Source organism: Danio rerio, chromosome 5, assembly GCF_052040795.2.
Source record: "Danio rerio strain M-AB ecotype USA chromosome 5, GRCz13ab, whole genome shotgun sequence".
NCBI lineage: Eukaryota > Metazoa > Chordata > Actinopteri > Cypriniformes > Danionidae > Danio > Danio rerio.
The window spans coordinates 3,689,303-3,703,638 of record NC_141025.1 but is presented as its reverse complement, the minus strand read 5'-3'; the positions used below and the strand labels follow the sequence as shown (position 1 = coordinate 3,703,638).

General features: G+C 35.2%; 1 protein-coding gene and 1 long non-coding RNA gene across 39 annotated transcripts in view; one reads left to right on the top strand and one right to left on the bottom strand.

Annotated features, from left to right (window-relative positions):
* Positions 1-14,336, bottom strand: part of LOC147843792 (uncharacterized) — a 1,319,745-nt gene that overhangs the window by 1,061,753 nt on the left and 243,656 nt on the right. The gene's annotated exons all lie outside the window — the stretch shown is intronic.
* Positions 1-14,336, top strand: part of tspoap1 (TSPO associated protein 1) — a 252,455-nt gene that overhangs the window by 228,533 nt on the left and 9,586 nt on the right. For 15 of the 38 annotated variants that reach the window (XR_015490708.1, XR_015490707.1, XM_087253069.1 and 12 more), the window contains 2 exons: positions 1,672-1,840; positions 12,922-12,975. Coding sequence is in view for 34 of the 38 variants with exons in the window: in XM_087253069.1 (XP_087109195.1) it covers positions 1,672-1,840; positions 12,922-12,975 (223 nt within the window). In the remaining 4 variants the exon portion in view is untranslated. Of the gene's footprint in view, positions 1-1,671; positions 1,841-10,820; positions 10,890-12,921; positions 12,976-14,336 lie in introns of all 38 variants that reach the window. The other 23 variants (XR_015490706.1, XM_087253072.1, XM_087253051.1 and 20 more) reach the window with 2 other exon arrangements.

Genomic DNA, 14,336 nt, shown 5'->3' with positions numbered 1-14,336 from the left:
TTGTTTTAAACCGGAAGTACGAATTTGCTTGAAATAATGCAAAAACAACCAATTTACACTTTTTAGTGAAATATAGGTGTCCTAATAGTGTTTTTAGCAGTGTGGGACACATATACGACTGTCAACAGCTCAAAATATGTGTTCTGGTGTTTCGTGACCCTTTAATTTTGAGCCCTGAAAAGTCTTGTGAAATAAAACCTGATTGCATTGCGACACAACCCATTTGCTCGTGCACACTAAGCAAAGCTAATACACGATACACACAAGAAGTGAATGAGAAGGCATGTGGACATAACACAACATCTAAATCAAGTCGTCTTAGCATGTCAAAATCAAATTTATGCGTATAAAATATATTTTCCCAACAAGAAAAGTGTGACTAGTGAAAATGCAGAGTGGCTAGTAATGTTGGAAATCTACTAGCCACAGTGACTGGTGATCAAAAAAGTAATATCAAGCCCTGATTGTATTCATAAAAAGTTTAGCAGCAGCCATAGGTAACTGATGCCTAACGTTTCTATAAAGCCTCAGGCTTGCTCTGGCACTTTTGGAAACCTAATGTTTTGTGATTAATCTACGTTATTATGGTGATATCCAGGGGTGGCCAACCCTGTTCCTGGAGAGCCACCTTCCTGCAGATTTCAGCTGCTACCCATATCAAACACACCTGAACCAATTAATTAGGACCTGAACACCACGTGATAATTACAGGCAGGTGTGTTTGATATGGGTTGCAACTGAAATCTGCAGGAAGGTGGCTCTCCAGGAATAGGGTTGGCCACCCCTGAACTATAGTAATATAGATAACCGACCCAGTACTGTGTTTACTGCAACTATTGTGTATGTTATATTACAACACAGCACAGATATGAGGAGAAAAGCTGAAAACCGATAACCACTGACTTACATAATAGGACTAAACAAATACTATGGAAGTCAGTGGTTTCCAACATTCCTCAAAACATCTTCTTTTGTGTTCAACAGAAGAAAGACACTCATGATAGTTTGGAACAAGTGCAGAGTGAGCACCTAATAATAGAATAGTCAGTTTAGTGTGAACTATCCTTTTAGTTTTCCCTTCACTAATACAGTCTCAGTCTGAGAGAAGCGTTACAATTATTATATTTAATATTGAAATTAAACTACCAAATTTAGCCCAATGTTTGGGTTTGTCCACATTTTACCTAATTTGGGTTAAATAAAAATAACCCAGCATTTCTTAGGACAACGTGAAAAAAATACTACAGTAAATTATAGTAATACTGTAGTGTCTCTGAATAACACTATACACTCTAGTAATACTATACTTACTTACTCCCAGGGTGTTTATATTATGGTGATATCCAGGGGTGGCCAACCCTGTTCTTGAAGAGCCACCTTCTGCAGATTTCAGCTGCAACCCATATCAAACACACCTGAACCAATTAATTAGGACCTGAACACCACGTGATAATTACAGGCAGGTGTGTTTGATATGGGTTGCAACTGAAATCTGCAGGAAGGTGGCTCTCCAGGAACATGCTTGGCCACCCCTGGTGATATCTGTGAGCTTTGTTTAAGAAGTTCAATTCTTCCCAAATTGATCATTTTTTATCATGCTTGTGTGCTATGCAGTATTTATAGCGTTCTCTAACCATAGTAGAGTTCATTGTGGTGTTTCTTTTGCTTCAGGTTTATGGGGACAAAGATGCGGATGGTTTTTATCGTGGTGAGGCGGCTGGCCGGCGTGGATTCGTGCCGTGCAATATGGTGTCAGAGATCCAGGTGGATGATGAGGAGACCCGAGAGCAGCTCTTGATGCAGGGCTTTCTGTCCACGGAGACATCCATGGAGAAAATAGGTGTGTTTATCAGCATCACAAACACTAGGGATGCACCGATACCACTATTCTACAAACCAATATGAGTACGAGTATTTTAATTTGAGTACTCGCCGAGACTACTAATACCGATGCTTCATAGATTTGGTTTCAATTAAGTTTATTTGTTTTGTTTTTTTGCTTGTAGCAACACAATAAACTTTAACAGAGGGCTGTTCTAACCAAAAATATACACACATTGTTGACAATCCTGCCAGTCCATAGACCTTATCTGTTAGTGATTAAGCATTGACATTTAGAGGATGAGTTATCCTTCCGCTTGCATGCGTCCATGACTCTACACATTACACAAAGTGTGTGCAGTGTACGTTACATTTACATTTAGTCATTTAGCAGACGCTTTTATCCAAAGCGACTTAAAAATGAGGACAAGGAAGGCAAGTTTCAGGTCTGTAAAGTCTAAGAAGGAAAGCATTAGTAAAAATTTTATTTGTTTACTTTTTTTTTTTTTGGGTACAGTTAGTGGTATATCCAGAGAGGCAATTGCAGATTAGGAAGTGAAGTGGAGACTAAATAGTTGAGTTTTTAGTCGTTTCTTGAAGACAGCGAGTGACTCTGCCATTCTGATGCAGTTAGGGAGTTCATTCCACCAACTGGGCAGATTGAACGCGAGAGTTCGGGAAAGTGATTTCTTCCCTCTTTGGAATGGAACCATGAGCTGACGTTCATTCACAGAACGCAAGTTTCTGGAGGGCACATAAATCTGCAGAAGGAAGTGAGAGCAGATAAGAAGGAGCAAAGCCAGAAGTCGCTTTGTAGGCAAACATCAGAGCTTTGAATTAGATGTGAGCAGCAACTGGCAGCCAGTACAAACGGATGAGCAGCGGAGTAGAGTCACTCTCATTGCATATTGGGGACGCATAAAACCCTTTTATGTGTGATTCTTTCATTCATGAGTTGGCTACTTGATGTTTGACTATGTGTGGGTCGCGGGTAGATAAGATCAATAGCCATAAATATGCAACGCATACTCTCATTTCAAAAACCACGCGACCATCATCTCACAATGTTTATTAATAAATAATCTTATTTTTATTAAAACAGAAGTGATTTAGCAATGCTGCACTATTAATAAGCCAACTGCAGAGAAACAAAGCAACCATTGCGGCAACCACAGTGATTACTTTTTCCCAAGTTCAGCTTTTCTTTTTGCACTTGAATATTATGTGTTTAATGTTATAAAATCGATAATGAATAGGCCAACAAGGGTGTATGCTGTGTGTGTGCGTGCCTTTTATCACTAAAGTCGCTCTTTTCCAATACCGAAAGTTTCTTTGTCTGTCTGGCAATATTTAGGCTTTTAATCGAATGAAAAGTTAATTTAGATGAGCTTATATTCGAAAATTGCAGTAAAGTAACTGTGACGTGCGGCCACACATCAAATCTGAGGTCTGATCTCATCTCTCTCTTGCTTTCATCCAGACATTGATACAGACGCAACACAGGTCAAGTCGCAAAACTGAGGCTGGTACCAGCTGACAGGTAGAATAGCTGAAGCCTAATAGCTGAAATCTGTCAAAACACAGCACTGAAATTAACAGGCTTAAAAGTCTATCTGTAGGATATCTGTAAAAATGCAAGAGCCAATGCTATGTAGAAGTTGTGTCGCCTAATAATTCTATCAATTCTAATAAAATGAAAACCAAAATAAACAATTCATTGCATTTTTCGTTTGATAAAAATCAAAGGGTGGCTAGTTTGTATTAATGTGTTTTAATATTAATAAAAAATATGCTTAGCCTATTTAAGCTCAACGGCAAGCCCATATACTTGTAACGATACGAGTATGAGTATTTTAACCAAGTGTCGACCCGATACTGGTATCGGTTTCGGTGCATCACTAACAAACACATCGGAAAGACCTCCATCTGTGCTCTTACTCTAGTACATCATGAGACCAGTAAGATTTGACATCTAATGCATTACAGTTCAGTACAGTTGAAGTCAGAATTATTTGCCCGCCTGAATTATTAGCCCCCGTTCATTTTTCCCTCAATTTCTGCTTAACGGATAGAAGATTTATTCAACACATTTCTAAACATAATAGTTTTAATAACTAATTTTATTTTTGCCATGATGACAGTAAATAATATTTGACTAGATATTTTTCAAGACACTTCTACACAGCTTAATGTGACATTTAAAGGCTTCACTAGGTTAATTAGGTTAACTAGGCAGGTTAGGGTAATTAGGCAAGTTATTGTATAACGATGGTTTGTTCTGTAGACTATTGTAAAAAAAATAGCTTAAAGGGGCTCATACTATTGACCTTAAAATTAAAAACTGCATATTTTCTAGCCCAAAAAAAAAACAAATGAGACTTTCTCCAGAAGAAAAATATTATCAGACATACTGTGAAAATTTCCTCTGTTGCACATCATTTGGGAAATATTTAAAAAAGAAAATAAATTCGAAGGGGGGCTAATAATTCTGACTTCAACTGTATGTTGAGATTAATAAACATATTTTAATCTGCATTATGCATTATGCATATGTTTTTTATGCATTATGTTGATTATTATGACAGTGAAGGCGTTTATAATGATTGAAAATATTTAAATTTACATAAATGCAGTTGTTTTTATATTTTTTAATCATCAAAAATGATCAAAAAAGGAAAGTATATGCTAAAAAGTATTGCAGCAAAATGTTTTTTAAACATTGATAATACAAAAACAAAACTTAATAATCAAATAAGCATATTAGACTTATTTACATTATTTATATTACACATATGTAGGTATATTTCAGTAGCATCATAGAACACTTAAACCTGGAGTAATTATACTGAAAATGCAGCTTTTAATCACAAGAAAAAATACTTTTGAACGTATTTGATTACAGAAAGCAGTTCATTTAAAGCCTAATAATGTTTCACACATTGTTACTAAAAAACAGACCACAATTTTCCAAAAGAAGATAAATAAAATGACATGTACTGTACTGATCACAGTCTTTTAAGTGTTAATGTAACTTTTTTGACAATAATGAAGTGCAACTTTAAGTCTCAGAGTAGTGTTGTCACGATACTAGAATTTGGTACCATTCCAAAACGCTCCAGTGTCTCTGTATCTGTGGTTGCGCTCAGTAAACAGTGGTGTACTGATGACCTTTACGACCAATCACAGTCGTTTCTGTTGAGCATGTGAACACAATAGCAAATCAGCGCTGTTTAAGAACGCACTCAACAGCGCTCAAATGCTAGTGAGAAATGAATGTTTTAAAAATGTAATTATCGATTTGTACCAAATTCCAGTATCGTGACAACTATATCCCAGAATGCATTGTGTCAAAACAGCTGTTGTAGGTAAATTAAGTGAAGTATATTTATAAACTAATTTCGAGAGGATCAGTTGCTTAAGATTGTTCACAGCTGGTCCAGCATCAGCTCACGATTGATTCTCCAGTCAGATGAATCCTCACTTACTATAAATAACCAGTTTTCTTATCTCAATATCTTCGTCTCGAAGAACCCCCCCTCTCCTTTCTAGATGGGCGACACGGTGGCCCAGTGATTAGCACTGTTGCCTCACAGCAAGAATGTCTCCGGTTAAAGTCCCTTCCAAACCAGTTGGCATATCTGTGTGGAGTTTGCTCATTCTCTCCATGCTCGGTTCATCGAGATCTACCTGAGCTCAAACTCCCCTCTCAACCTGCAAACGGGAGGGAGCCCTGGGCTCGAGCATCTCATAAGCCCAGGGCTCTCTCCCGGGACAGCATGCCAAACAAGCTTTATTATCAATCATCAGCTATGTGTGAACTCTTAAAGATTACAGTTTGTTTTAAATTATCTTGCCCGACCCCCACCACCCCCACCTTAAATTGTACTGATATCAGCTATGAGCATTCAAAAGCATTAGTGCAACATCTTAAAATGCTCTCTATATAGTCAGCTGACTAGATTTATAGCTGATCATGTTTTGAGCATATTTGAAAAATAAATCTCTTAACTCCCTGTAATCATCCAGAAAAAAACACAGAAATCCAGCCACAGCTGATGTTTAAGCACCGCTGGAATCATGCAAATAGAGGCAGCGCGAGCTTTAAATAGTTTTCCTGCTAACAGCTTTGAGGAACTTGAACTTCTCTTGAACTCAATGTCTTAAAGTGATGCCAGTGAATTTGTGCTGCTTTTGTGAGCTCTGTGAAGATGCATGCATGAGGCTTTTAGAGGGGTCCTGTTATGCTTTTTACATTTTCAGCTCTCTAATGTTGCTGTTTGAGCACTCACAAAGCTGTATTTTGGGAATTCATAACTGATGATGCTTCAAAACACATTTTTATATCATAAACTAAATTGCATAAAATAAATAAAAATATATAAATAAATAAATATATATATATATATATATATATATATATATATATATATATATATATATATATATATATATATATATATATATATATATATATATCACTGCATCACTATTTTTGTTAAATAGATTTTTGTACCTTAATTGAGTTCCAAAGGCAAATTATAAACTTGTAGCGGAGTTTGATCGGGCTATTCTATTACGCTGCATTATTGACGTCTGCAACCGGGTGCTCTGTTTACGCAACGTTAGCTCTGTTAGCGCGGTAATTTAGACAATAGTCTGTTGACAGAGTAACGTTAACGTTCTTTTATAAAGGTTAAAACGATGCTTGTGCAGTTGTGTCGAATAGTATGCACTTATGGGAGTTATATGGTACGTCTAAATTACTGTCTTTTGCAGACAGCAAGATATATGCTATAGGCTAGTTAACCTTAGCATAGCTTCCCGTCACTTTTTATTAACTTGAAACTCCTCAAATACATTTGGGCACCCAGAAAAAGAGTGAAAAAGACTGCTGCTGAGCCATTTCTTGGTCCTCCACCAGTCAAAAGAAAAGAAAAAAAAAACCTTCATGTTCTGTGTGGAAGCATTTTACAGTCAGTGGTGCTGCAGATAAAACAAAGTTATACTGTATAATGTGTGCAAAAGTGAAATCAGCAGAGTCAGAGATATTAAACATCTGTCAACATCTTCTATCCATAATCATTCATTCATTTCTTTTCGGCTTAGTCCCTTTATCAATCTGGGGTTGCCACAGTGGAATGAACCACCAATTTATCCAGCATATGTTTTATGCAGTGGCTGCCCTTCCAGCTGCTACCCAGCACTGGGAAACATCCATACACTCTCTTTCACACACATATAATAGGGAGAATTTAGCTTACCCAATTCACCTATATTGCATGTGTTTGGACTGTGGGGGAAACCGGAGCACCCGGAGGAAACCCACGCCAACATGGGGAGAACCCAGTCAGGGCTCGAACCAGCAACCTTCTTGCTGTGAGGCGACAGTGCTACTCACTGTGCCACCGCGCAACCTTCTATGTAATGTATTATCACATGCACTAAAAGCATCCTCTCCTGATACTGTCTGTGAACCCCCCACAAGCATCAATCCCCTCAATCAGCTCAGCTATGCTCTGCTAAATCCTCCACAAGCACCAAACCATCAACACAGCCACATTCTGCCCCAGCAAGTCAATTTCAAACATAAAAAAAAAAAAAACTTTGTGTCTGTTTTGTGGCAGGCAGATGACAATAGCAGGGCTGTATCTTTTAGTATTATATAGAATACTTTTGTTCTGCCAGATCTCCCAGGCAGGGTTTGTTTAGATTTATTTAGTTAATATTAGTTTTTGGAATTCTGTGCATTGGAAAGAAGTTCTTTCAGAAGAAGAACAGTTTTTTGAAGTATTATTTGTTTTTATTCTGTCTATTCAGTGTCCTTCAACAAGAACGGTGGTCGTGGGGTTCATAATCTTCACAATGGTATTTTATTAGTTGTTGGTTTAACCATGGATGAGATAATGCCTTCTATGTTATTTTCTTTTCAATGACATTTCTTGTCACATGTTCAAAAACAACAGCCAATATTGCATGTCTATAATTTATATAATGGGTATAATTAAACAATACTTTCACTATAACGTAAATTAGAAGTGTAATAGAAAAAATATATATTTTTGCGCCATTTTGAATTTTACTCGATTACAAATACAAATACAAATACTTTTCCCCCCTCAACAAATACAAATACCGGCTGCTTCGCACATCCCTATATATATATATATATATATATATATATATATATATATATATATATATATATATATATATATATATATATATATATATATATATATATATATATATATATATATATATATATATAATGTATGTATATATATGTATGTGTAATATATATATATATATATATATATATATATATATATATATATATATATATATATATATATATATATATATATATATATCTCCATTTAATAAAAATGGCAAGTTTTTTTCTTCCTGATCAACAGGTCAACAGGTTGTGAAAACATCATATGCAAAATGCTTGTTTATGATTTTTTATATATATTATTATTATTACAGTTGTCTGATTGCGGCTGTAGGTTTCAGTTACAATTGAATCTTGTTTATTTAACATTTTTCTCATGTATAATTAGATACTGCTAAATTTGCATATTTAGTCTTATTTTGGATAAACAAAACTGTTTGCTTAATGTTTTGTGATTAATCGACTGTGCATTTCTGGTGAGATCTGTGAACTTCATTTTGCTTGGAAAAGTTAAAGGTGCAGTAGGTGATCTTCCACAATGCTAACAGCTTAGCATAAATCTCTGAATCACAGTCCCTCCCCTGCTGTCTAGAGCCACGCCTCCTGAAACACGAGCACCGCAAAAGAACCCTCTCTCATGTGTTAAAGCGACTAGTGCTTGTCCGACGACGTGCAAGCCATACTGACATGCGATTTCAGAGTGAATATTAGAGTTGCATTGTAAATAATTTAGGGAGAGACTAGGCGGAATAGCGCTATTTACTTGTGTTTTGTGGTTAAACTAATTCAAATCTACATTATCAATGCTGTAAAAGGACCTTATGAAACTGAAAATAGTCTTATCAATCTTTCATCTGAAGATTTTAGTGGCTGAACAACACTTCTGTGAAGATATAACCCGTTTGTAACAACAACATCTAACGTTACATCAGCTTTACGTGAAGCTAAAACAGTTTTAAAGCAGAACATTACCTGTCTAAGAGAAATCCTTCAGACATGGTGTCATCCTTTCTCCAGCGTGCAAAGATAACTCCAATATTGATTCAGCTTTTTAAAAAGTTTTGATTCAGCAGGTTTTTACTGATCGCACGTGTGCTCTCGAGTCTCGCTCATGAACTTGCGGCAGTCAGCAGAGCTGCGTACAAACGGCTGCGCAGTTGTTCAAATCTGCATTTGCTGACAGACAGATTGAGCTACTTATCGGAATTATGAGAGATCTCGGCCCGACTCTATTTAAATGGATGAACATTTTTTTGTTTTATGCCTTACCCAGAATATAAAAATACATATAAACATATTTCGATCATTTACTGTAATCATTACTGTTAGACTGTGAAGAGACTTTCAACCAGCACAACAACAAATGCTTCTGAAGACAATCACCTACTGCACCTTTAAAATCCAGCCAAATTCACTTGTTGTTAACTGCGTTTTCTAAATCTGTCCTGTTTCACAGTTTGATTTTCATTTTAGATCACAAAGCTGCATTGATATTTTTACCAAAGTGCCAAAAAGTCCTGTCTGTTGTTTTTCTTTTGTTTGGTAACATGCTTGTTGCTAGAAGGGATACAGCTGTGGCCAGAAGTTAACAGGAATTATTTAGATTATTAATTAAATTATCCATAATTTTATTGTTATAACGTCTACCCCAACCCTCACAGTAATGCAAAAACAGTAATTATATCAAGTATTATTCATATTATTTATTAAATTACCCATTAAATTGTATTTTAATAAATCCATTCCTCCCTTAACTCTCACAGTAATGCAAAACAGTAATAAAAATTAATATTATTCATATTGTTTATTAAATTACCAATATGATTGTATTTTATTAAATCTATCCCTCCCTTAACCCTCACAGTAATGCAAAACAGTAATTAAAATTAGTATTATTCATATTATTTATTAAATTACCAATTTAATTGTATTTTATTAAATCTATTCCTCCCTTAATCCTCACAGTAATGTAATTATAATTAGTATTATTCATATTATTTATTAAATTACCAATTTTATTGTATTTTATTAAATCTATTCCTCCCTTAACCCTCACAGTAATGTAATTAAAATTAGTATTATTCATATTATTTATTAAATTACCCATTTAATTGTATTTTAATAAATCCATTCCTCCCTTAACCCTCACAGTAATGCAAAACAGTAATTAAAATTAGTATTATTCATATTGTTTATTAAATTACCAATTTAATTGTATTTTTTTAAATCTACCCCAACCTCAACCCTCTCAGTAATGTAATCAAAATCAGTATTATTCATATTATTTATTAAATTACCCATTTAATTGTATTTTATTAAATCTACCCCAACCTCAACCCTCAAAGTAATGTAAAAAAAGTAATTATGGAGTTTTATTACTATCATTTATCAAAAATAACCCATTCAACTTTATTGTATTAATGTCAATCCTAAACCCGACTATCACAGTAATGTAAAAACAGTAATCACACCAAGAATTATTTATATTATTTATTAAAATTACCCATTAAAATGTATTTTTATTAACGTATATCCCAACCCCAACCCTCAGAGTAATGTAAAAATAATAATTAATGTTGTACAGCTTCGCAGAAATGATGCTATATGGATGTGCATTTCCACAGCTGTATCCCTTCTAGACTTTACTTTGTAATGTGGATCTTGTCTCCCAGAATGCTTTGCTGCGGTGGCGGTGTTTCGGCTTTTCTTCCTCATTGCTGATGCTTGTTCTGTTGATCAATCTTTTTTGGTTCGGCTTCTCATTCATTCTCGTCTGCTACCTGTCTTTTGTTGTTTCCTCGTATCCTGTGTAATTTTCATAAAGACGCCCGCTTACATGCACAGCTTCCACGCCGCTCCGCTGCACCGCCCAAACCCAGACGCTCCAAGAAAGGTGTGTGTGTGTGTGAGCCTGCGTTTGCTGTCATCCTGCATCCAGTTTCACATGCATTTGCTTTTTTTTCCCCAATGAGCCTCTGCTTCTGCTTCATCAGCTCTGAGCAAATGGGGATGTGGACATTAGATTGAGTTTTGAATCTCTTCTACGCTGTGATAAATATCTGTTCATGAACAGTTTGCGGATTTTGTGATGCTTTTTGTGTTTATTTCCAGTTGTGAATTGCATTATGGGATGTTGATCTCTACTCTGTCTACTTTTGATGTTGAAATTTAACTCTACAGTTTAACAAAGTGACTTTTACTGACATTTTAGTTGTTTGAAATAATAATATAATGTATAAGAAATAACATCCAGAAAAATAAGTGTGTAAAATTACAGAAAATGTGCTGCAGTTTATTACAAGGTTTCTGTGGCATAATGTAAAACTCCAATCCAGACAATACACTCACCGGCCACTTTATTAGGTACACCTGTCCAACTGCTTGTTAACGCACATTTCTAATCAGCCAATCACATGGCTGCAGCTCAATGCATTTAGGCATGTAGACATGGTCAAGACGATCTGCTGCAGTTCAGAGCTAGCATCAGAATGGGGAAGAAAGGGGATTTAAGTGACTTTGAACGTGGCATGGTTGTTGGTGTCAGATAGGCTGGTCTAAGTATTTCAGAAACTGCTGATCTACTGGGGCTTTCACGCACAACCATCTCTAGGGTTTACAGAGAATAGTCTGAAAAATAGGAAATATCTAGTAAACGGCAGTTATGTAGACACAAATGCCTTGTTGATGCCAGAGGTCAGAGGAGAATGGCCAGACTGGTTCCAGCTGATAGAAAGGCAACAGTAACTCAAATAAGCACTCGCTACAACCGAGGTCTGCAGAAGAGCATCTCTGAACACACAACACGTCCAACCTTGAGGCGGATGGGCTACAGCAGCAGAAGACCACACCGGGTGCCGCTCCTGTCAGCTAAGAACAGGAAACTGAGGCTACAATTCACACAGGCTCACCAAAACTGGACAATAGAAGATTGGAGAAACGTTGCTGCTCTGATGAGTCTCCATTTCTGCTGCCACATTCAGATGGTCGGGTCAGAATTTGGCATCAACAACATGAAAGCATGGATCCATCCTGCCTTATCAACAGTTCAGGCTGCTGGTGATGGTTTAACAGTGTGGGGGAGATTTTCTTCACTCACTTTGGGCTCATTAGTACCAATTGAGCATCGTGTCAATGCCACAGCCTGCCTGAGTATTGCTGCTGACCATGTCCATCTCTTTATGAGCACAGTGTCTCCATCGTCTGATGGCTACTTCCAGCAGGATAACAAACCATGTCATAAAGTGTGAATCATCTCAGACTGTTTTCTTGAACATGACGATGAGTTCACTGTACTCAAATGGCCTACACAGTTATCAGACCTCAATCCAATAGAGCAGCTTTGGGATGTGGTGGAACGGTAGATTGGCATCATGGATGTGCAGCCGACAAATCTGCAGCAACTGTGTGATGCTATCATGACAATATGGAGCAAAATCTCTGAGGAATATTTCCAGTAGCTTGTTGAATCTACACCATGAAGGATTAAGGCAGTTCTGAAGGCAAAAGGGGTCCAACATGGTACTAGTAAGGTGTACCTAATAAAGTGGCCAGTGAGTGTATATATGTTATATATACTTTAGTATGTATAAAATACATAATATATTTTATGTAGATTTTTTTTAAAGTTTAATTTAAACTTTAAATGTTTTTTTTATTGATCATTGTTTCTAATGTTTGGACTCACAGCCCCCTTTGGTCAACTCACAGCCCCCTTTGGTCAACTCACAGCCCCCTTTGGTCAACTCATCCATTGTGTGTGTGTTTGTTTGTGCATATGTGTGTCATAATTGCTGCACATTCATAACCTCATAACACTTATTTTGTTTGGTTTGATCCTTGCCTTTTTTTCCTGCCCATGAGCCTGTCAGTCAAGTTCAGCCAGCCAATCAGATCGTGTTTAACCCTTTGCCCCTCCCCTTTTCCAGTGGAGTCGGCTGCAGTGTGGGATGATACATCCGCTATAGACTCGTCCAGTCAAGGTTTGAGTCCTGCTGTCATCCTGCATTTCTCTCGTGTTTTCCTGCATGTTTTTGAGCATGCTGGAGCAGTGGAGATCTTCTAACTTTCATCTATGTTCTAAACAAACACTAATGCTCTTCTTTTACAGTAGACTTCATCTCAGTTCAGGTTGCATGTGCATCTTCTGCTTTTTGAGAGTGTCTTTTAAGTGCCCTTTTCTTCCTTTCAGTCTGTTCATCAGATGTTTTGTTTTCAAATGCACAAATGAAGACTTTGCATGCATTGTTGATAGTGATAGCGATGGTTGTGTGTGTCATTAAATCAGATGTGTGATCATTCAGGAACTGCATGCAAACTAACTGGATTCTTTTCAAACTATTCCTCGATTTTCTTGACCAAACACAGAAAACTGATTTCATTGTAGCTCTCTTGATTGTAGTTTTGTATTTTTGAATTCACAAAATCCAGGTTAAATAGATTGTTTTTGTGTATACAGAAGGTTTTTTTTTTTCATCGTTCAAAATTTTTCTTTCTTTTATTTTATTTTTATTTTTTGCAATATTTGATTTTGAACTGATTTTCAGATGAAGAGAGCAGTTCTACAAAAATAATTAAACTGCATAACAAATAATTCAATTAAATTAAATTTAATTATTTTGAGATTTTATTTTATTATTTAATTTATTTATTTATTATTATTTTTATTTTATTTTAGCAACATTTGCTTTCTAGAATTGATTTACATATTAAGAGGGCAGTTTTCCAATAAGTTCTGCATAACAAATAATTCAATTAAATTTAATTATTAAGATTTTTATTTTATTTTATTATTTATTAATAGTATTTTTATCTTATTTTATTTTTGCAATATTTGCTTCCTAAAATCCAATTTTAAGATAAAGAGGGCAGTTCTTTCAATCAATTCTGCATAACAAATGATTAAATTTAATTCAATTGTTAAGAATTTGTATTTTATTATTTTAAATGTTTTTTAATTGTTGTTTTTATTTCATTTTTTTATTTTTAGTAATATTCCCTTCCTAGAATTGATTTTCCGATGATGAGGGCTGTTCTTCAGATATAATTAAACTGCATAACAAACAATTCAATTAAATGTAATTATTTTGAGTTTTTATTATTATTATTTTTTTTCAGTATTTGCTTTATGTAATTGATTTTCAGATAAAGAGGGCAGTTCTTCAAACAAGTTCTGTATAACAAACAATTCAATTTAATTTAATTATTAAGATTTTTTATTATTATTATTTATTTTCATATTTAATTATTATTTTATTTTATTTTATCTTAGCAATATTATTATTTATTTATTTTTATATTTAATTATTATTTTATTTTATTTTAGCAATATTATTATTATTTA